A 24,999-nucleotide genomic window follows, 5' to 3' on the forward strand; every position below is an offset into this window, starting at 1 on the left:
AGTGACTGTGCATGCAGAGTGGATGAATGTGTATAGGTGGTTATGTGGAGTGTAGACAGATGGACAGACAGAATGATGTGCATATAGATTGGATGATGTGTGGGCTTTAAGTGGGTGTGTGAGTCTTTATGCATGTTTGTGTGGCTAGTGGGTGCAGACATGACTGGTCATTGGATAAGTATTTGTTTATGTGTTCATGTAGTTAGATGACCCAATTGTGTGTGCATGTATGCGTGTTAATGCAGTACAGAGTGTGAAACAGCTGATGGGCTCAAATTTAAAGTGTGACAGTGAATGTGTGGGAGAAGCAACTAAGGCTGAGTGGCCTGCCAACCCAGGCAGCTGCCTTTCACATTTCAATCACATAAATCACCCTCTTAACATGATCTACAGGTAAGAAAAAAATACTGTCTTATGCACCCTTGTTGTTTCCTACAAAATAGGTACCTCTAGTGTTTGTCATATTAAATGGCAACACAGCATCCAAAAACTCCAACAGCTGTATACAAAAAAGCATTCAGTGCAACCCTGGGTGTGAACCATGAGGTCAGACCTATAAAGCAGTGTTCAGACTTACTTTAACACCAGATTAAACAACACAGAAGAAAAAAAAAAAAGGTAATCTTGCAAAAAGGTTCCACTACTCTCAACTGTTAGTGTAACACTATCTGGCAACGTACTGTGATGCACAGCAGCAAGACATAAAAGCACATCTTCCTGGCAGTGAGAAAACCTTCCTGAGTCATGGCCTCAGCCTGTAGATAACTTCACCTGGATGACTGAGAAACCTTACAGACATATTCCTGCTTCACACATGCTATTTTTGAATTCAACGCCTGCTAACCAGGCCAGGCATGTTCCATCTTATGCAGATTGGTTTGATTTGGTGCAGTAAGGTAGAGAGATACCCGTCCGTCATTTCTTGGGTTTTCTCATTAATGAGACTAGTTTGGGTGTCAAGTAAAATAACAAAGACAAGGTACATGATGGATATTCAAAACCAATTCAAAATATATCATCCATGACATATAAAAACTGGTAAAGAGACATGGAATAAAGAACTGAAGATCTATATCAATGCAATATTTACACTCAATGTAGAATTACTGTATGCCTTGGCAAGTATTTTCAGTCAATGCTGTTCTCAAATTGAGCACCTCCCCTGAGAAAAAAAATGTATGATGTCTGTTGTGGGACCATAACATGACTGCTGTCTGTGCAACCTGCAGGATCACATAGAAGGGCCATTTTTAACTGGCCCTCTGTCTCCCCGTTTAATTAGACAGAAGCCAATAAGCACGCAACTTCACACTGTGTTTACAGCATCATAAAAGACAAGGCTTTCTCACTGTCGCTGTGGTTTAGACCTAAACCTCCAAGCTCTTAAAGAAACAGCAAGCACTTTCAATGTAAACGTTTACAACAGCAAATTAGTCAACCTTTAGAAAAAGCAGGTCTGGAGAGTTTGAATCCATGTGAGTGGAAAATGGTATGGAAAATGGTGCATTCTCAGCTGTCAGCGGGACTTTTACAACACAAGTCGAAAATGACAGACAGTTCTTATAGACAAGTGCCCACAAAGATGTGGTTCTTCATGTCTTGTAAAAGCCCGTAAGAACAGTGGGTGGGCCCACATTAAAAACCTACAGTGAAAGTGTGTGATGGAGCACGGAGCATCATTAAGTTAGGGAGGGAGATGACATGATATGGTGCAATTTTATTCATTAGTGGTCTGATGGATGTTCAGTTGACTGCGATTAGAAGGGGTAAACAGCAGCTGCTCACTGAAGTGAAACACTGAAGGTCAGAACTCTGTCGACACTGGGAGAAACTAGAGACTGCTGCTCAGGATAGGATGCAGCTGATTCAGTGGCAGAAAGAGGAGACTAGCTGCCCCACCAGACTAGATTCATTAGTGCAGTGACTCTAAACCATGATACAGTAGTTGTACCCCTGGGCATACTTGTGCAATTGCATAGGTTATGTGGAAAAATTGGAAAAAAGTTGAAAAACTTGAAATTAAAGTTTGATTAAAAAATAATGATAAAATCATATTCAATCAGCTGTAAAATCTGAACACAACTTGTTGCATCAGAGAAGGGCCAATGTTACAAATGCAAAATTGACCACCTGAATTCTTCATCCATCCATCATCCACCACTTATCCTCAAAAATTCAGGATTGCAGGGGGGCTGAAGCCCCCACACAGACACAGGGAGAACATGCAAACTCCACACAAACAGCTCCAGGGTTAAATAGGTTTCTAACCCAGAACCCGCTGCAAGGCAACAGTGCTAACCAACACATCGCCGTTCCACCCTTCTGAGAAGTTCGACTGTAAATTTTCATCTAAATACAAGAGCTTAATCATAGTATCCAAAGCATTAGTGGTTTCGCTGTGCATTAATCAAAGATTTAATCAATCTACAGGATTTTGAGTTTGACGTGATAATCAAAAAGCATAAAGTTGCATGCTCAGGTTACCACACAAAAAAAACAGGTTGCTGCTAAAAGGCCCGAAGGTAGCCAGTCGGCTGGTGGTTTAAGCAGACAGAACATAACGAAGCAGCAGATGGTTGACGAGGAGGCTGCTTGGCATGCATTAATGTCTGCTCAGGTGCAAAGAGAGAGGAAGAGCAAAAGTCTTCTTTCATTTCTTCTGCTGATGTGCTCAATGTATGCATAAGGACTAGAGTCTGTTCAAAAGTCATTATATTCTTCTATTCATGAGTAGCCAGGCAGAAACCAATATACCAGTTTACGCAGTCTCGCAGGTTGAAAGATTCATAGTGAAAGAGATGGTAAGGTTCAGTTTTTGCAAAGGTTACAGAGCTAGCTTAGATCTTTAAAAAAAATCTAATGTTTCATCTTCATTACCTTATTCAAATCCTTGTGTCAGTGAAATACCCAACAAACACAAAACCGCACAGCTGCTATATTACACTACCAACAAGGCTTTCACTAACAATTACTGGTTAAACTGCTAATTATTGTCTGGATTAATCATACAACTTTTGGTCTATAAAACATCCAAACATAGTGAAAAGTGTGGTTTCTTTTGTGTGACTAATAGTCCAAAATTCAAACACATTTAATTCACTGACAGAAAATCAGTAACCTTTATGTTTATTTACTGTTCTAATGTTATTTAAAGGAACAATTCAGCATTTCCTTCTATGTATAGCAGTCACTTACTGTTGCTATGCACAAATGAGATTTGCAGTGAACATCTGATGTGCACAGTGTATTGAACATTCTTTAGATCTCCTTTCTAGTATATCATTATTTCTAAATGTTACAATCATTAATGCACTTCAAACTAGAAACAGCTTTTCTACAGGGCAGAAACATGTATTCACTAATGAAGAGAAAACAAATTCAGACCAAAAGAAAAAGTCACAATAGGAACAGAACTGGTCAAAACATCCAAGTCCTGTCAAGTTCTCTATAATCCCACGTCAAAACAAAGACAGGGAAAAATTGACTCAATTAGCAACAAAACAACAAAAAATTGGTTTTGAGAGGAAGAAATAGGACAATGTGGGATTTTAATACATGCCAGCTGGGAGGCAGCCTTTTCTGTTTTCCACTGTGTGAGGTTTCATTTGGCTCAGTGGGTGTTTTCAAAGGGCAAACGGACATTCCAAAATCAGAAGAGATGTGTGAAGATGCTACGTTTGAGGCTCAGGCTCGGGCCTCTAACTCTTCACATCTGACAGCATACCTTTCACAGTGCTCGAGATGACAGAAAGGGCATGATAACCACAGCTGTTGCACAACAAACACTGATGTTTCTTAAAATGTATTCTGAGGCACAACAAGCTCATTCCCAGTAGAAGGACTGGGCAACACATTTATTTAGAAGTTTTTCATCCTGAAAAAAAGTTGATGATTGTGGCAGAGCCCTTTGAAATTAACACAAATATAAGTTCTGTTGAGACATTTCACCATGTTCTTCACTGTGTGCACCATGATTTGTGGGGAAGAAGCCGCCCAGGGCCTTTCTGTGTGGAGTTTGCATGTTCACTATTTGTCTGTGTGGACTTCCTGTGGGTACTGCAGTTTCCTCCCACAGTCCAAAGACATGCAGGTTATGTTAACTGATGACTTAAATTGCCCAAAGGTGTGGTTGGGGTCACAGACTGTAAGACTGAAACTGTAAGGCAATACAAATTAAATGAATATGATAAAGTCAACATTGTGTCAACATTATGAATTCCAAATATAGATATAATAGTTTAGGATTGTACTGTGTTGTACTCACTGATGTTTCTTTTATTTCCTCAGTTCTATTTATTTATCAATGAGGCTCAGGCTTAACCTAAAAAACAGAAATACCTCTGTGAAATGTGTACAGTTCAACAGTATTAAACATGTTTACCTTCAAGAAGAAGGCTTTATTGCACGACTGTTGCACTAGACCCCATTTGTTAACAACTGAGTGTAATTATCCTAACATATAATTTTCAGTACCACCACGAATATTTTGAAATGTTTGTATTAACTCATTTTTCTGTCATTAGTAAGCAATAGAAATGATTTTATCCAATCAGTCATACCTTTACGTGGGTAGTAATATTAAATGCCTACTGTATGTTATATTTCTCAATTGATTTAACTATATTGATGCAGGAATGTTTGATTTGTATCATAGTGTATCCTCTGGGCATTTGTTGGTGTCTTACATTAACTCACGAATTACTTCAACAACTTAACGAGATTATATGGAAATGCCTTACTTAACCATTGTTATCCTGGTGGTTTTGGGGCTTTATTAAGTACACTACTCCTTAATTACGACAGGAAATTGGCTAGAACTGAGTGTGTGTGTTTAACAACCAGCTGCTGCTTTAATGTTAATTTTCCGAAAAGGAGAAAACGGATAAAGCCTTGGAGAGTGCTGCAAGCCACCAAGAGCACATGGCAGCTGCGGAGAACAAATATGCAGAACTCATAGTTTGAGGATTAGATCTAAATATAAGTTATGAATAAAATCTCTCATTAAAATATATTTAATTCTCCTATAAAACCAATAACGATGGTTGGTTTTCCATCTCCTTGCAAACTGCCAAGAGCAATAATTCTACTTCACAATCCTCACCACCACAGCCAGACTAAAATATAAATTACTTTGACAAATATTTTTCCAAAAACCTCAGTAGCCATATGTAGAATTGAGCTCCAACGGGGCAAGAGCATGACTTAATCGTTTTGACAAGCCAGACTGATGGAGATTCCAACAGAGAGAGCTAAAACTCTGTGGATTTCATCAATGCACCATACATCATTGTACGTATGCCTAAATAACTGAGAAAAAACATTTTGGGGTGAACATGACTGGAAAAGTGCTTCATTGAAAGCCTCTCTGCTCACACCGCACCTCAACAAAGAACACAATAAGGCGATATGTTCTTCTGTCAACATACCTTTCAGAACGCTTTCATCTGTGATATGTGATCGGGCTACTGTACTCCATACTAATCTTTTCTCTCTGCAGTCAAGCTAGCCTATTAAAAGCCTGGGTGGGTAATATGACCCATGTGGTGCAGTCATTTCAGCCACTCTGTAATTCCAACAAGCAGCTGTTGTGTGTTCCTGCTCAGCTTGATTTCCAAAATCCAGCCCACCCCCCCCAGATGAGCTTACACGCTGTAGGGTCAAGCCTGTTTTGTAAAGACATTGAGTTGATTTGCCGAGCGACAGTCAGACATGACTTGGCAAACAAAAGCAGAAGCTTAGAGCCAATTTCACAGACTTATGTTAGGACAGAAACTGTCATTCAACTGCTATCTGGGATTCCTTGTGATTTAGGGGTTGGATACATGGTTTCACACGCACACTTTGTAACATAGTCAACATCAATTACGCTCGATTTTAAGTACACATGATGTGACCCTGAGTTTCAGAGCATTAAGTCCAGTACAGCTGAGATACTATACCATATGTAAAAATATGTCTATGGGACGCTGATTGAAAATGACACACCAGCTGGTCAGAAACACTCTACACAGAGAGATTACCACTGCTCCTGTTGCACTCTCTCTGTGTCACACACGCGCACACTCATTCAGTTCATACCCTTCAAAGCAGCAACTGTCACTTAATACTAGCACACGCACACGCACACGCACACGCACACGCTGGTTTTAGCTACCGGTGTGATCATATCTCCCTGTCTGCAGCTCCTGTCAAAGCTCGTGAAGAGGGAAGGAACGAGGCCAGAGTAAACAGAGCACACAGTTTAAGAGAGAGGCCAGCCCTCAGCTTTGATGAAGAGGTGAGAATAACAACTATCATTTTACTTATTCGGTACAATAAACATGGAAGAATCTGTCACAGTGATACATAACAGAACAACAGAACAAATGTGGAAATTTTGTAGTCATTCGTAGCCAGATTTCTGCTGTTAAACAACAAAGTTGTCCAGTCAGACTGAAATCTCCAGTACTTTTGTAGAAATGCATTATATAGAACAGTTTAGCAGACAGGAAACAGGAAAAGACACCCAGCCTGTTGAAAGGTAACAAAATCTGCAGCTCAAAAATGTTTGTATGACATCCCCATCCCTGCTGACGCCCCTGCCATAACTTCAGTATAAGAAACTCACAGAAATACTTACCACTTGAATTATATTGATTTAATTTTTCTATGTCATAGTCATAGTCTGTTATTTCTGTAGATTGGGGAAAAAACAGAATAAAGCAGCTCCTGTGATAAAATCACCATACCACACACACACACACACACACACACACGCACACACACACACACACACACACACACAATGAAATGGATAAACAAAAATTTTCTACAATTCAGTTTGGCAGTTTGGCTTGTATTCAATTATACTTTCATTTTCTCACTTTCCCTTTCTGTAACTAGTTTGTAGCCTGGTACTAGAGGGTGTGACATTAGAAGGGTGTGACAGCAGTGCATTTAATACAGCACCTTTTATTTCTTCATTCGTGACTGGCTGAGATCATTGCAAACTTTTAGGTAATTCAAGAGTGCCTTAGAATGTCTGAAGAAAGCAGAGAGAACAAAGCTACAGCATTATAGCTTCCTATTGTCTTCTGCCTACAGTTATCCTATAAGACTGACTGCTGTTTGCACTGAACTCATTGGGAGCTGTGGTCCTGAACTCACTCTCTTGTCTGTACAGTTACTGCTGCTAGATGCCCAAAAAGGGTCTGAACTACGTTGTGGCTTTGAGGGGCCTTGGACTAGGAGGGAGTTTTGCAAAATATGACACTAAATATTCATTGACACAAACATAGAGAGGATATACTAGAAAGAAAACATCTATTTTTTGTTATAGGCATTGTCTGAGAATGCTGGCCTGGAATCAACTTTGGCTTTAGGTTTAGCCATTTGACTAACAGCAAGATATTTTTCAGTAGATGCTGGGCTAATGCTTTCAACAACACTTCGCCTCACAAGTTGGGTCTTTGGAAATCCAAAATCTGTAAGATTTCTATGCATTGGCCTCAGTTTTGACATTGTTAAAAATAAAATGGATTAGTCTCAAACTTTCTCTGAAAACTAAAAGTGCTGATACAATATAGATTGAATCTTAAATGTACTACTACTCTAGGTCTCAATCTGGATGCATACCTATACTCAAATTCTGAATTCTGAAAAACAACTGAGGAAATCTACTTTAATTCCATTTGTTAAAACTTCCTTGCAAGTATGGTATGAAGCACATTGTGCAATAGGAGAAACACCAGTCTTGAACTGTTCTACACCCATCTAGGGGAACGCTGATTTCAAACCTGGGTTAAATGATATTGTATTCAGAAAATGGTCACAAAAGGGTATAAAGAAAATTAGTGATGCTTACAGTGATGATACTCTGTCACTTAATGCATTAGAATTCATAAAACAAACATTATTCTGGTTATTGATTATTTGGGACATACCCAAATGTGTATTTTTTGTTGCTTCTGGGGGAGCTTGGGTCTTTTCTCAGAAAGTAAACCCCCCTGGCTCCCCTGTAAATAAAATACTGTGCACTATTTGAAGCATTAGGATTTTCTGATTATTGCTTCTTTTTTATTTAAAGATAAAACAATATGTGTAATGTAAAAGAGAATTGAAGTAATTTCCTGAAAAATTATTGCCCATCTCAATGGCTCCACAGAGCCTTTAGGGTGTTTAAACTTGTTTACTCTAAGGTTCAGTCTGAGCATTCTCAATAACCTTGTTTTGAGCAGAAGCAGCGGGCAGCTGTTTTTAAAAGAACAGCTCTGATAATCCCACTGTGGTCCAGTTGGTGGAGAACAAAACTGTGATGAAAGAAAAGCAAATCTTAACCTCACTCTTCATTAGGTGGCCCAAAACCTGAATTCAAATGTTGTTTCATGTTTGTTGAATGTGTATATATTGCAGGCAACTGGTTGCTAGCATGTTAGCCAAAGCAACTTTTAAGATGCCTTTAGCAGCCCCAGCAATTTCTTTAACAGTGGAGGGTGTGTGATTGTGCGATTATCTTGTAAGGATACATATATTGTACTCTGTTTACAGTTGAGCATCTTTCAAGCTCTTCTTCTCAGATCACATTTTATTGCAAATTAATGCAGAAAACCAGTTAATTCTAAAGTGTTCACATACTTTTACGTACCCCTGTGCCACTCCTGAAAAGAAACATTTCATAAACACATGCTGCCAGGGGACAAAGACTTTAAAAAACAGGAGGTACAAGACAAACTATTCATGTCAACATGCATGTGATCTCTTTTTCATTCAGCCTTTAACCCTCTTACCTCTCTCTCTCTCTCTCACACACACAAACACACACACACAATCTCTGTTTGTATGACAGAGTACTTCACCTAAAGTGACCTCAGGAGTAAACGTTACACTAATGTATACTGACATATCAACTACACACTGCTAACACAGCAGTGTAATGATTAAAACCACCTCGGCACTCATTCATACCTCAGCACTGTAACCTCAGTCCTCTAACCTAGCTGACTAATTTTCTGAGGACAAATAAGAAATATATTGCTTGGGCTGTGCTGTGACTCTGTGGGAGCCTTGGAGGGGGGGGGAACATAACTATGGAAAAAAAAAATTTAGGTTGACCAGAAAATATGGCTCCCTCTCACAGAATTCAGACTCAGAAATGGATGACCCCTGACACTTGTGCCTTGTAGCCATAAAACACAGCCTAAGAGAAACTAGGCTACAGTAGAAACAACAGTGGAAATCTCATAAAAAGACAGATTTGTAATAAATTATTCTACTTTTAAAGACATTTTTTCAGTTTTTTCAGTTGGCTCAAAGACTGAAACCAATATTTTAATGAAAACGTGATACATAAACATTTCCTAAACACAATGAGCAGATGCAATCTCTCCACTACCTCGCTCACTACTCTCTGGTGATCTTTATAACACATTATTGTATTCTGTGTTCCTTCTGAGCCGGGCATTAGTGTCGGAGTTGAGTGAGGCTGCCCTTCAGAGATGGTTCCACACTGAGCTTTTTATGTTCCCAAACAGAGAAGCTGTGTAAAGGCTTGCTGCTGCATGGGGTAACAGTTGCCCAGAGCAACTGTGAAGCATAGGGAATGGAAAGTAGGGCTGCTATCACATTTTTCTGAAACATTTGTCTGAATTTATACATCAAAACATGGACCACAGGACTGAGAGGAAACTGAAGAGATGGAAAAAATAGCCACAGCACTGCTGTGTATTTGCAGAAAGGGGGAGAGGAGGGGCAAAGAAATAATAGATTTTTTATGTCATAGCATGTATAGTAGCACAAATTTCCATCACAGACCATCGCAGATTACACCAATATGTTAGCCCATTAGCATGCATACAAGAAGGAAATTTCATTGTCACACAGTTTAACAGAAGCCAATCCAGACATGCGTTTACAATAAAGTTTCATTTTTGTGCAACAATTAACGATTTATGCAAGAACTGTGGTTACAAAACAAGAAACAGGAAGCAGTGAAATCACCACAACACAACTCTCCTTCAGCTTTTTGTGTCTTTGTTCACACTTCTCATTTCTATCTCAGTTTTCTTATACTACCACCCAGCATGGAGACACATCACACGCTATGGGGGCAAGTTGAAAGACGGCTTGGCTGCTCAGGTGCAGTGCTGTTCCTCTGGGTAAGACAAGGAAGTCAGAGGGCCACTGTCATCCTCTAATGCTGCAGCATTACCAGGCTGGTGCCAAGCAACAGGTATGACATGTTATACATCTCTTTGGTGTGCCACCAATTTCCCTCCTTCAGCATGCATGCTTACTCAGGCTGTGCATGTAGATGGTGATAAATCATTTGTTCTTTCATAGACCCCCTAACTCCCATATAATGACTAGTTTAGTATGTCATACTGGAATGAGGCTTGGTGGTGCTATTTTTGGACTAAGAGTGTCTTTCCTAAGGCATTTTGATAATGTGGGTCTTTTCACATTAGCTGCATCAGTAAATGCTGTGTATTCTTTAAAAAAGTAGGGTGATAAGTGCATTTGATTGATTTTTCTCTATGCAATTAAGCTCTATAGACAAACTTATAAATGTCTCATTCTGTATTCAAAGTCCAATCCCTTGTCCTAGGGAGTAAGGAAAATAACTGGGAGGTGAAAAATTGTAATGTTTAAATAAAAGGCCGAATGTATATTAGATATTCAATCAGTATACCGAGGGGATTATCTGTGCTATTCTCACAGGAACCAGGCCCATCAACAAGAAAGTACTTGCTGCATGCCTGAATACAGCAATGTAGCAGTGGCTAGGATATATTGTATCAGCTACTGGCCATGGTGGCACAGCTGTGACAGCATGGGGTAAGTGAATGTCAAAAACACACAGGCAGTAGTGATCCCTTTTGTTTTTGCTTGCTTACTGAAACCCATCCAATATACCTTTTGTACGGTCATAAGCGAGCTGAAGTAGGCATCAGCATATTCTCTAAAAACATGTGCTCAAAATTGCCCTTTTCACTTTGCAATCTCTTCGACACTTTGAGCTGTTACTAGTGTTGCTTACATAAAAACATGTTTGGAGTTTGGCTGTGTGTGTGTGCGGAGCACATAGAGCTGTGTGAGGTTCTCTCTAAAGTACCTCAGCAGTTGGCAGATAAACCTACTTATTAGGCCTTAATCTGCCTGCACAACACTCCACATCAGATGAACTATTACATTCAGATCTTCAAATTAGTGAAGCAGCCTGCCTCCTCTGTACCACTCCCCTCAAGGCAAGCATCTGCCAGCACATTTGTGATTAAGCTCAGAGATAGGGAACGACAAAAAAAAAAAAAAAAAACAATAAAGTTAGGCTAAAATGAAAAGGCAGAGCTCTAAGAGGTCATGCTTCTCTTTGTGCTAATGACTGGCCACTGCCAGAGTGCTACACATAGACACAGTGATAGTGAAAATGCAAACAGCAGCAGGTGAGAAAGTTCATACCAGTTCATGGTGTAGGTCATTCTGAAGTTGTGCCACTATAATTCTGGAGAAACAGAGAATACTGAATAAGAGGATGGCAAAAAATAACATGAAATTACTGCAGTAAATATGAAGGCGGAAAGAGAAGGAGAGGCAGGGAGGAGAAATGCTATCAGCAGATGGTGAAAAAGGAAAAAGGTGCTTTTCTTATACTGCAGGTGACTCACTCAGTTCTTTATCACACAAACTGAAACCTGTGAAATGACTCGTTTGGGCAATCAGCCACAAAACCTTCTCATCAAAAAGTGAGACTTGAGGGGTTCCCACATGGAATCAACCCTCACCCATGACAGCAGCACTAGTTCCCTGTTCAGGACAGTAGTTCCTCTATCAGCAGGAAGCAGGATCTGTTGGGTTTATATGTAAAGTGCACTGAGATGTTTTTTTTTTTTTTTTTGCTTTGTTTTGTTTTTTTTAGATTTAGCACTATACAAATAAAACTGAATTTAACCGAATTGAATAATTATTGGCAGCAAGCAGGAGACAAATGTTAGTCTACAGTCCCCAGTAGTTTTCTTGGCATTTCATATCAGGAGAAATTGGTTAAGAAACAAAGAAAAAGAGCCTAATTTTAATACAAATGACTAGTTTCCTGGACACAGCAGATGTATTAAACAAGGCAAAAACAGGCAAACAGGGTTTTTTTTTTTTTTAGGTAAATGACATTTCTCTTACCTGAAATACAATAGTCAATGCGATTACAATGATGCACCAAATATAAAAGCATGGTCTTTGTGTTTACAGAAAGGTCATCTATCAAAACAGAACAAGGGAAGCTCCCTCTGAGTAAACACAGAATTGAAACACGATACCTACAGCAGGCAATCGGTATCAAACCCGCTCAATGCATCAATGGTACATCATGTACGTAAATGCAATACGTGTATGCGATTGGTTGAAAATAATTAGTACTAAATCATTGTTTTGACTCAGCTGGTGATTATGAAATGATGCCACAGAAATGTCATACACAAGAAATTTTTGTCCATGTAAATTGTAGAATTAAAGTTAACTACTGTATGTTCATTGTATTAAGGCTAGAATCTTGATCCTGGCAATAACTGTCTGTGTAGCCGATACACAGCAGCTTCAGGAAGTATTCAATTTTACAGTGTTGTAAATTTAACTGTAAATTGTAAAAAATCAAATTGCCATTCTTGTCCATCAGTCTACATTCAATAATGTAAAAAAGTGAAAACTATCTCTAGTCATTTTTTGCAAATGTATTAAAAATCCAAAGCTGAAATATCTGAATTCACATTCATATTCAGATCCTTTGCTCTGCCTCCAAACTGTGGTCAAGTCCATCCTGTTTGCTTTAATTTTTATTGAGCTGTATTTAGAACCTAACTCAAGTCTACCATAGAAAAGCCATTTATTGATCCTTTAGATCTTTTTATGGGTTTTAACAGTAAGAAATTTTACATTATCAGTCTGCCTCTTCTGGCATAATACTGTTGTTAGTGCTTTTTATTGCATTTGCATTTAATGATTTCATGTAGTCACTGATTGCAGTTCATTTCAGTTCTCTATAAAGATCAGGTTAAAGAGACCTACAGTATCGCTTGCACAAGATATGGAACACTGAACATTTAGTGGCCTTTATGTTCTTTGTCAAAATTATTGTCAGTAGTTGCTGTTTGGCAGCGGACTCTTAGACTTTGGATGTGGTAGCATCATTGAACACAAGAACTGGAAGAATTTTCCATTCAGTGCATGTTTCCAACTACATTCAAATATGACAGTAGTTTCTGCAAGTTAACTAACTGAAAGCAGGAATTTTAAATGATAGTATAATAATGGGCTAAAATATGAAAATCATAATACTTTAAGACAGGCTCAAACACATAATGACATTATAAAGCATCACATAACCACAATAAAATACAGAAATTTCCATAAATAGGCTACCATTGATATGAAATTTAGCTGTAGTGCTGATATCCATATTCACACAGCTCACTGCTGCCGCTCTTCTTGCACTCAGCAACCAATTTGGATGTTTTCATCCTCTTCAGAGGCTGTTGTGGCTGTTGTATCAGTTATTATCATACCCATAATTATGGTTGATTAGGGACAAACTGCACCTACCAGGAGGCGAGTAGGTGCTCACCATTAATGGTTGTGGTAATAATGACATAAGCAAAGAAGTACATTAGGTGACATACTTGTTTTTCAACTATCCCTGCCAATCAGAAGCTCAACCTATGACTGCTGTAGGTGGAGTAGGGCCCTACTGACCCATAGTTATGTTTCCAATAACAACTGTTTATCAAGCTGTTTAATGGTAATAATAATTTCTGAATAGGGTGCACTTCCACAGTGTCAGGCAACCAGTACTTGGACAAAGGCTTTACGTCACTATGCTGATCAAATGTGCCTGTTTTTGTCAGCCACTTGTACTGAAGCAAATAGGAATGTTGGTGTTACTTTATGCTCTGTTTATAAGAAGCTTCTTTCCACTGAGACACACACTCAAGGTGATTCTCAAAACCGTACTGTATGCTAACATAAAATACCTTTGCGCCAAAGAAATCCATTGAACTAGATTTACTGGCGAAATGAATAGATGCGAACAGCAGCATCTATGAAGATGGCTTTCTGAGCAGAATATGCAACAGTACACACACATATTCCAGAAGGCATAAATCTCTCAATGACAAAATGAAGAAGGGATTTACTGGAAAAACAGATATTCCTAAGTGACAGACTTTCAATGGCTAGAGTATAAATGACAGCTGAAAATAGAGCAGAATCTTATTAGTCATTCAGATATCTACTGTTGGCTTAAAATGCCCATCAAACAAAGATTTCAGGATAAGCCAATATCCTTTAATGCAGCCTATAAATCCAAGTATCCCAAACAATAAAATGACAGACAGGAAGAAACCAATGAGTTTGTGTTACCACTTCACAGCCCCTGATCATTCTGCATGCCAACCTAGAGACCTGAAGAGGAGGAACACCATATCCTTTTCTGCCATATTTTCCTGCCCCTAAACATACTTGCAGGGATAAGAGCTTGTTACGTCAGAGAGAAGATGAATGGCAGCACTGTGTATGTGTGTCTGAAAGGGAAAGAGGGCAGGGGGACCCCAGATGCAACTCAGCTCAGCACAAAGACTGGCTCAGTCCTGTTGCAGTCACACATAGGGAATGAATAAAATATATATATGTACGCTGTAGCCATACAGTATAGAGGAAAATGCAACAGCAAACAACTTATAGGGTATATACAAGCAGGTTACAGGAGGAATTTTTTTTTGTGACATTTATCATTTGTTTGTGTTCCAATTTTCAAGAACTCATTTCACCTTATGGCATGAGTGTTATAAAGGAGAACACAGTTGGTGAAATATATAAACCTCAGAGCCACTGAGGATGTGCTGTGTGGGCGTGTCAAACAGAGGATAACTCTATGCTGCAAGAGGCCAGGCTTGTAAGTGCATTTACTCTTCTGACCTCTTTCAAATGGGTTATCTCAGACAAGGCAGAGATAAGGAAGAGATGTTTTTTTTTTTTTTTTTTTTTTTCCACCTGAAAGCAGATAATGAGATTACACTTCTGTGGGTTATCCAAAATGTGTTCAAGCAAGAACAGCTTGGCCATATTAGTATCAAATACACTGATCCTCGGAGAATACACACATCAGAAGTCAGAAGAGTAGGAAATGATACAGCAATATGAAGAATTTTAAAAGACTTATGAATGATTCAAGATTTATGAATGTAATTGTCTATCATCACGCCGGCATGATCAAATCACATGACATTCCACTAGGCCTAGACTTCTAAAGGTTAAAAAGAGTTACTATTGTAATGAGATGTTTAACTGACAAATATATCTGAATATTATTACAAAGAAAATAGCACTGCTCAGGAATGAGCTGTTTGATGATGTGGCAAACCAGCCACAGCCTACACTGTTATTGTCACAACAACCTCAGCTGCTGTAGCCGACGTCGCAACAGCAACAACATCTGCAAATTGGCTAGCAAGTTAGCTGAATGTTAGTGGGAAAGTAATTGATTCTTCTGACCTTCTCCTCCTCATTTGTTTAGATGTGTGGGCTGTAATTGGAAGTGGTGGGATTGATGTATTTTTGGCGTGAATTTGAATTTCCGAAATCCAGCAGCCAGGTATATTGATCCTTTGACTGCCCCCTCTGCTGCCCTCTGCTGTGCATGAGCAAAATCACTCCTTCTGCTGATTGGCTGAAATTATCTGGCCCAACAAGGACCCCTCAAACTACCGATCTATGCAATATTTGGTCTTTATATCAATGACAGTTTTATGTTGCACTTATAATATTTTTACGTTTTTCTATTGCAAGCTGTAAACATATAATTGACATACCTTTTATTAGTGATATAGGCTACTAATGAAGTTGGTAATGGCTGTTCACTTACACATTCAATACACCAGTCATTTGGAGTTGCATACATACTATATGTACAATGTTCAGTCTTCTACATTTGTTTTGGTCTTTTACTAACCTCTGAAAGAAACAGCTGGCTTCACTATGTCACCAGCTAGCAGCATGTAAGGCACTTGCAGGCCATGAAATCAAAACAATAAGCTGCAAGACCCTAAAACATGGTGTTGCAGATAATTGCAGACAGGACTGCTAATTTTCAAATGTGTTATCATTATGAGAAATATCTTTCATATTGCAAATATCCATTTAGTGTTAACATAAATGCTTAGGCTGAACAGTAAAAGCTGCTTTGAAACAAAAAATTAATTTATAAAATGTATCCAAAATACAACAAAACATCTTCTGCATTCTGCAGCATCCTAGACTGTGTCCAGCTCACCCCTCAGTATAACCCTGATCTCACTAATCTTATTTTATTTCTGACACAGAATCAGAATCTCCTTGCAACAATCCATTTGTTAGTAATGATCTTTTATATGTTTATATTCTGTTTTGTGCTATTTCTAGACACTGAACTATACCGTACATCATAAAAATAATCCAGGTTTCGTCTTCACTGTGCAGTGTCCTGCAGTGGCACCTACTTTTTTGTAATCACTGTTGTCCTGCAACCTGGCGATGAAAAGTACAGGAATGTTTTGCAGGTGGCCCATGAAAATTCATCTTAGCTCTTTTGCATGGAAGGAGTATAAAGGCACAAAACAGTTAATAAAGCAGCAGGAAATACAATGTAGTTTAAAAAATCTCTTGATTGCACTGGATCTTACTATTTGTCAGCCTAATACACATGATTACAATAATCATGCTTCCTGCATAACACAATAATAAACTACAAAACATTTAAAGATAGAGTTCAAAATGTATGTAAAAAATATGGCCATCTTTTCTGTTTACATCATAAAGCAGCACAGCAGAACAGGGAACATCCCATTGCTTCTTAACTGAGAAGATGATATCAGTCTGGTATTTAATGCATTGGCCCCTAGAGACAAAACACATACATAAGTCAAAGTACAAACATTAACAGGAAGGTGCCAAAAATGGAAACACTAACAAAAGTCAAAGCCAAAAAAATAAACATGCTGCAAATCTAAACACATAGAAGGTAAGAGGCATCCAGAAAATCTGGTGTAAATGCAAAAAACCATTCAAAAGTCAAAGCACAAACATTAAAGAAATATGTTGTTAAGCAGCAGTTAGTGCTTGCGCCTTTCACAGAAATCGAGTTTAAAGAAGCAATGATCCTCAAGTTTTTAACAGCAGTAAATATGAACTACAACTGGCTTTGTCATGAGCTGCTCATGAATATAATTTTATTTCGCAGATAAAACATGGTGACAGCAAGGCTCTGAACTGTAACAATTGTCATATCAGCAAACCACTGCAGTTTTAAAGGACAGTGACCATTATCACTGTACAGGGGAAAGAGCAAAGGGCTGTGAGACTTCACTCTCTGTGGTCCTCCAGATCGAGCTCAGTGCTACAGCGATAAAAGAAAATCATTCACCAATTTTCCATCGTTTGTAACGTTGATGAGCACTTGTGAAGAAAAAAAAGTAAGTCCAAGGATCTACTGTATGTGGTTGTGTGTTAGTCAACATTTTTTTAAGATATCTAACTAAGCAGAAATTGAGTCAGCCTTTTTGCAAAGGTTGGATCAAAGGAAATCCACTGATATCTTTCTTGAGGTTATGGCCCCTGTAAAAAAAGACATGTAAGATCAGCACTGAGCTGGCCCATGTGGTGGTTGACTGCACAGTGTCTGGACAGACTTCATAATGAACAAAAAAGAGGAGTATCTGATGTAGCTGCATATTGGTAAAAGATGCACAGAGAACATCTTTAATGTTAACATTAACAAATCTTTGTAAAAAAAAAAAAAAGATCACACTATAGAAACAACGGACATTCTTAGATTTTCATGTAAAGAAGTGAATTTAAAGGTATCATTTCGATATTTAAAATATTTTTCTTCCAAATGTGGGCTGCTACCATGGAAGTATTATGAGATAAGGCATGTTATCCCAGTAGCCAATGGTGGTATTGCAACAACAAAACTGCAGCCAAAAAGCCTTTTCTCGATAGACTACGACGAAGATAAAACTGTTGACAGATCACTGTGAACTACAACACAGGTCAATTATCACTTTGTATGAACTTTTAATCCATGGAGATGTTACGCTATTTTATGCTTTTTGCAGAATGTAGCATGTTCTCAGGTTATTAGCATGTTAAGCCATTCACTTTCCAGCTACATCAGTGTAAGTAGCACTGTTACCGGGGTTATGCAGGGTAGGATATCTGAAGGTATAATTATTTAAAAAGTAATATTATTACTACTTTTTAAACACTTGGCCGTCATCTTTTACAATACTGTACTTTTATAATACTGTAAAATTTGAAGGCCAAGTATTTAAAAACAATTTTTCAAGTTATTTTGGCCTGCGTTCTTAATGACGCGCATGCGCACTTTCTCCTCTACGGAAGCCCGAACTACACTGTCGGCGAATCAAGTCGCGTATGTGGTATCTGGTGGCATTTAAATATCAGCGCGAGTGAATATGGTGTAAATGGAGCAGCCAAAGAAGTCTTTGGTTAACAAAAGAGGTAGAAGCAATTCTGTTGTTTGGGAACAGTTTGGATTGGAAGAAGAATGCTATTTATACATTTGAATATATTTTATATTATTTGTTTTAAAGAGAATTCATTGTTTTGTTCATTAAATGCAACATATTTCCAAAGTCAATGAGTAATCATGTAAAATAATAGTGATTATGATTATGACATAATTGAGCAGCCCTAATCTTATTTATAAACTGTGTTCATCTCAACATCCAACTCATACCCAAGACTGGGAAACTGATTATTCTGAAACCTCAGTTTAAGAATACTTCATTCCATCATCTATACCTGCTATTCCTGTTTAGGATCTGCTGGAGCCTATCCCAGCTCTCTTTGGGTGAAAAGCAGGGGTACATCCTGGACAGTCCATTTCAGGGCCACATAGAGACAAACAATCGCAAACATTCATTCCTATGGGCAATTGAGAGTCACATGTCAACCTCAAATGCACTGCGGGACTGTGGGAGGAAACCAGAATACCCGGAGTAAACCCACGCAAGCACAGACAGAACATGCAAACTCCACACAGAAAGGTCCTTGACGGGTCACGAACCCGGGCCCTTCTTACTGTGAGGCAACAGTGCTAACCACAAAGTCACCTTGCTGCCCTTTAGAATACTAATAACAAATACAGAAGTGCATTATAAACAAAAAACAAGGCTATGGACACCTCTCAACAGCCAGACACTGTTGTTGACCTTTCTCATTTCTACCATCCACATCAGCAGTACAATTATAATTTCTCCTAGTTGTGCCTGTCTTGAAATCATTTTCACTGCAACACTTTCTAGTGGTGCAATCTCCTGGAGGTTTTGAAACAGTGATAACAGTGGATCACTGAAATTTCCACAAAAAAGAACCCAGTTTCAAAAATGTCTTCACGCGCAGGTACATAAATACCAGCAAGTATCCTGCTATATTGTCTGCTGGACAATTTGATATACCAACTTCAAGGCTGTTTTAAAAACAAAAGTGATCACTTTTCAGAGCTGTTTGGATTAAATGCATGAGCTCAAGCAATTCACATCTATGCTCTTTCCAGCCCCTGCTACTAGGGTGCACACACACACACACACACACACGCACACACACACACACACGCACGCACACACACACACACACACACACACACACACACACCAATATGGTCTACATTCAGCATATCTCAACTTCCTTCCTCTCAGAAAGTCACCATGCCACAACAACAGTTGCACGCGGGAAATCAAATGCAGCTGGCTGGGAAGCCAAGAATGTCTAAAAGCAGTCAGAAAGGCTAAAGTGTTTCTGCTTCTTGACCTCCAGGAGCCAAGAGACCCTGAGACCTGTTTTCTACAGTAAAGATGTGAAACTTACCCCACCACTGAGGTTCTAATAAATGCAGAAGTTGATGAAAAAATCAGCAATATGTAATTTTTGCTCATATTTTAGTTCATTTGGAATAAACCCAGATTTGGGTGTATAGGAGTGTATAAAACTCTGTGTTATTCTCTAAAAAACTGGGTGGTTTTCAGAACTAACAGGGTGCAAAGAGGCATATTGTAGAAGACTGGCTTCGTGTCATACACGTGTACAGGGATGACGATGGGTCAGGTCGATCAGCAGAGAAGGGGCTTTCTTTGTAGGCTGTGAAACTGGCTCTGATGAAGACGTGTAAATGCTGTGGTGTATTTGTAAAGAACTGTGAGTTCATGACACCCGCTGTGTCACCATGTCAGCCATCGTGTACAAAACATGACAAAGTGTGTAATATTGGAGGAGCTCTGGTCATGTTAACTAAATAAGCTAGGGTCATTTTGTTACGAAATGTTGTGTTGTGTTGCTGCAGCGAGGGTGGGACAGCATCAACAGGTGTGCAACTTCAGATCTTCACAACATCCTACATGCACTTAAATAAACTTACACAAACGCGTGGTAGATGAACGCCCAGGCTCTCGGTCTCTCCAGCACGTTGTACAGGTAGTTTTGCAGCCGCCGGTAGCGCACGTTTCTCCGGCCGCTCTGCGCGCTGTATATCAGCGGCTTCCCCAGCAGGCTGAGCCGGGCTCCCTGCTTCCCCCTCAGGCTCTCGGAACCGGCAGCCCCTGTGGCAGTGGAGGCTGACAGCAAACCGTCTCCCGCGTTGTTCATCATCATCCTTCGACCGGACTCCACATCTTTCAAGCCATAGCCTTCGGTACGGTGCCCCGGCGACGTCCTCATCCAGAGCCCGGTGCTGCCTTCGTCTCCGCTATGGTTCCGGGGCATGGCATCACCGAAGCGGGCATCAAGTGCGCGGAGGTCTTTTCAAGCATGCGTGTCCTGTGCCCGGGAGCAGTACCCTGGACCAACAATAAATTACACGTGCGAGACGATGTCTAACAGGCGCTGAGTCGGGATTGAAACCTTTGCCAGAGCAGTGCACAGTGTTTACTGTCACACTTCGACCGCCCTCCTTCCTCTTACATCAACCTCTTCACAAACTGCAGCCGCGCGTAAAGGCATCCACCGCGGCTGTTCTTTGCGCGCTGCTTCGCAATCTGACACAACAGTTAGAGACAGGCTGTGGGAAGATATTTTCAACAGCGGCTACCTTTCCACTGCGCGTTACCGCCTGTTGCTTCAGTACAAAGCAGCTCGCCCACGACAGATGCGCATTATCGCCCGAGTGACTTCAACTTGAACCTCGTGTTCAACATGTTAAACAGGTTGATTTTGTATCTTATCTCCACATCATGTTAGAATGAAGCCCCCAGGCTCTGCGGCGGCGTGACGCGCCAAGCAGTGATGCAAATGAGCAACCGTAGCTTCTGGTGTAATTTTATTTCCCGAAGAAATTGGTCCGTCAGATAACGCGAATTTAGACTACATCTTGGTATGCCGTAAAACTGACCACAGAGGACGACTCACAAAACATCTGCGTGAAAATATTCAAGTGTAACCAAAACTACTTTTAATTTAAAGGCGCCTTTTGCAACATGTCTTCTATAAATATATATATTTTAAGATAAGGTTTTATTTTTGAAATAGAGCTGCTCTGCCAGGTGCTCCCACTGAAACCACGTGGCATTAGAGACGCGTTTCTCTGATGGTGGGCCAAGAAGCCGAAGAAATGGTAATAGTGCTTTACTGTCCCTGTGACACTCTGCGACCTGAAGTGAAAGTAGTTAAAAAGGTTTGATGTCAGTTGCGACTTCCTCTTCACAAACGCACAGCACACTCTCATATACATCTATTTTATAGAATCCATGAAGCACCATAAAGCGCTGACCCCACCTGTCATGAAAAGATTGACTTGAGTAAGTTAAAGCTATTAAGGAGCGTAAATCAGACTTTACTGTTGATGAGATCAGATACAAACTTTATTCATCCCCAAAGGGAAATTCAGGTGTTCAGGTGATGTGCAGCTTTCTAAACAGAAGTCCTGTCACAAACACTCAGCGTGTGAATGAGAAAGTATGTATTTATTGTTTGTAATCCACACTGCGTGTTTTTATTTTTCCTTTGGTTTTTGTTTTTTACCTGTACAGGTCTTACAGCTTCTTCCTGTCATCCAACAAAATCCCGCCATCTGCTGGTGGCCGCAGCATCAGGCAGCCTGTCTGCAAGCTGTTGCATCTCATTTCCTCTTCCTGTAGTTTGCTGCTCCAGCGTGATAGAACATAGTCAGGGGTGGTGTCTCAGCACTGAACCTCTCGCGGTCTGGTTGTGTGTTTGTAACAAAGGTGATCAAGACCTGAAACTGAAACTAATCGTGGATTCAGGTGGCTCGTTTGTTCTTTTCCTTCACTACATTACTGATTATTGCAGTCTTTCTTTAAATGTAAAAATGTAAAGTTGCGCAGCCAGATATTGTTTAAACCAAAACATCTTTTTTTCTTCATTTTAAATCTTACAAACACATTATTAAACCTTAGCTTGTTATCTTCATGTTCAGGATGTGCATGGACACCCTAGAAACTGGGTTTTCATTCCTGTATGATCACAACAGTATTCAGGTTTCTGATTCTTGTGTTTTCATTTCTCATCATGTCAGTCATTTCTATACTAACCTCAGCAGCTGCAAATGAAGACAGTCTGGTTTCTGGCTGTATCAGCTGTTCTGTATTTACTGGATTTGCTGGGTTTCACTTCTGTATGTGATGACTGGTAATGAAAAAATGAGAGCAGCAATACAATTTATGATCTGCTGAAGTCATGTTTTCCCTTCATTTCAGCATGTCGACCATCATTTCCCGTCATATATTTTTATTTGTTTGTTTTATCGATATGCCCGTGACCCTGGTTAAGGAATAAGCGGGTATAGAAAATGGATGGAAGTTTTATCTGTTACCTACATAACCTGAATTGATTCAGAACAGCATATAAACAACATGCTAACATGCAACATGCAAGTTTGATGTCAGACAGTGTAGAATATGACACCTAACAAAACTTTATTGGGAAAAAAATCAAGAAACCTAAGGTAAATAAGAATAGATGTTCATAGGCATTACCAATCTAGGTTGTGTAACGTCTTTTATACTAAATCAAACATATTTAAATGCAGAGTTCTGCATTTTATTACAGCATGTAGAGAAGTGGAGCTCTGAAACGTTACCATTTGTTCCTCTGGAGGATAAGCATTGGTCAGCTTACAATCTTTAAACTGTGCAACTGTCATCATGTCATGTAATGATATGTTTCCAGCATCAAGCACATGCACACTGTTTCTGCACCTTCTACAATTAATAACACAGGCCTGGAGAATACAGCCACATGTCAAATACTTCTGTCATGTCAGGGAGCATAATTCAGCTTATCTGTCTTTTTTCCCCAAAGTTTTTATTTGTTGAGTCTTCGCAAAGGTCATCTGCATGAATAATATTAAAAATTAACTCCATAATGTTTTTGTATTCCACTTCCACTCAGGGTTTCTGTTTCTACTTATGTGTGACCTTTGACCTGATTTGATAGACTAATCCATTTACAGAGAGTAGCATGGAAATTTTATGGCCTCTGACTTGTTTGATCTGTGGTTCTGTTTTCCACCATGATCCTTATCCACTCTTTGTGCACAGAGGTCGTGACCCCTAATACTACGACGGGGGGAACCAGGCTGGGATGGCACGACCAGTGGAAGCTCTGTGCAGATTGCCTGCAGATGTTGTGTCAGGGCCCCGCTGTTGTGGAACATAAGTCTCCCAAGCCCTCTGCTGCACTTTAGCATATGTGAGATCACTCATGAGGCCATGTTGGTTCAACTTCCTCTTTTGTTGGATCCTCTGAGCCATTCAAGGCAGAGCGTGGTGTAATACTGTACCAATACATGGCTGTAGACAAAACTGTGCCCTCCAAAAGGTACATGGAGAGAGCCTTAAATTTGTAAGAGGCAGAGCCTTGACTTTAACTGATGAAAATAAGCAATAATCAGAAGAACACCCCTGTAATGACTGCAGGAGCTCCTTAAAGGCTGTTTTCTATTAGTACAATTATCAAATAGAAAGTAAACAGGGTCTATCACTTTAAATGGAAACTCGAGAAATGGACAATCAATAAAAAAAATAAGACTTAAACTGTCAACCTCAAGGGCGAAATCAAAGTGCATGTGAGTAATAACTTTTTTCAATGTGTGCAAAAAAAAATGTTATAAATTTTCTTGCCTAGTCGACTTATATATGAGAACGAATGTTTCCCCTAAAAGTGTCTGGTACTGATCAAACTACTTAAAGGTATAGTCCATAAGACTTTGTGGTGACTCTTCATATATTCACTTTAGACAATTTACATATTTGCATCAGCATGTAATATTTTGTTATTAAACAACAAAGTTACTACATCCATAACTCCCCTCAGTTAGGGATTTTATCAACGCATTACATTAGTGATGACTCAATGCCTGATATATAAAATGTGGCAAACCAGCCACAGGCTACACTGTTACTCTCACAACAACTTTACCTGCTGTAGCTGACTTCACAACAACAGCAACATTTGCAAATTGGCTAGCAAGTTAGTGGGAAAGTAATTTGTTCTTCTGACCTTCTCCTCCTCACTTGTTTAGTTGTGTGGGCTGTAATTGGAAGCAGTGGGAATGATGTATTTTTGGCCTGCTTGTGTGAATGTGAATTTCCGAAATCCAGCTTCCAGGTATATTGACCCTTTCACTGCCCCTTCTGTTGTGCACAAGTTGGGGCGCCCCTTGTGCTGATTGACTGAAATCACCTGGTTTGACTGCATACAGTAGTATATATGGAGTGGAAGAATCTTATCTTTCCTTTTTTTAAAAACTTCCTCAGGTATTTTAAAAATTGTTCTTTGGTTCCCTGTTTTTTTTTGTAAAAGATGAAACACTGTTCTTACAGTTTCTTAAATTCTTTTACATAATACAGAATACTTGTTAAATAATTTACAGCATTACATGGACGTGATTAAAGATTGATATCTGCTTAATATGATTCTTTTCATAGTGGCACAAAATGAAAAAATTAAATAGCAAATATTAATATTCTG

The 24,999-nt window shown here is 39.4% G+C and overlaps 1 protein-coding gene and 1 long non-coding RNA gene across 6 annotated transcripts in view; one reads left to right on the forward strand and one right to left on the reverse strand.

Annotated features, from left to right (window-relative positions):
* The window catches only part of kcnq5b (potassium voltage-gated channel, KQT-like subfamily, member 5b), a 94,915-nt gene extending 73,615 nt beyond the window's left edge, over positions 1 to 21,300 (reverse strand). For 3 of the 5 annotated variants that reach the window (XM_026303527.1, XM_026303526.1, XM_026303531.1), the window contains exon 1: positions 20,432 to 21,300. In XM_026303527.1, coding sequence (XP_026159312.1) covers positions 20,432 to 20,775 — 344 coding nt within the window. In that variant the 5' untranslated portion in view covers positions 20,776 to 21,300. The remainder of the gene's footprint in view (positions 1 to 20,431) is intronic. The other 2 variants (XM_026303530.1, XM_026303528.1) reach the window with 1 other exon arrangement.
* On the forward strand, positions 10,044 to 12,610 carry LOC113128299 (uncharacterized). Its single transcript, XR_003295512.1, has 3 exons — positions 10,044 to 10,207; positions 10,696 to 10,812; positions 12,217 to 12,610. It is a non-coding gene; the product is annotated as an uncharacterized LOC113128299 (long non-coding RNA).
* Positions 21,301 to 24,999: the final 3,699 nt, after the last annotated feature.

Source organism: Mastacembelus armatus, chromosome 1, assembly GCF_900324485.2.
Source record: "Mastacembelus armatus chromosome 1, fMasArm1.2, whole genome shotgun sequence".
NCBI lineage: Eukaryota > Metazoa > Chordata > Actinopteri > Synbranchiformes > Mastacembelidae > Mastacembelus > Mastacembelus armatus.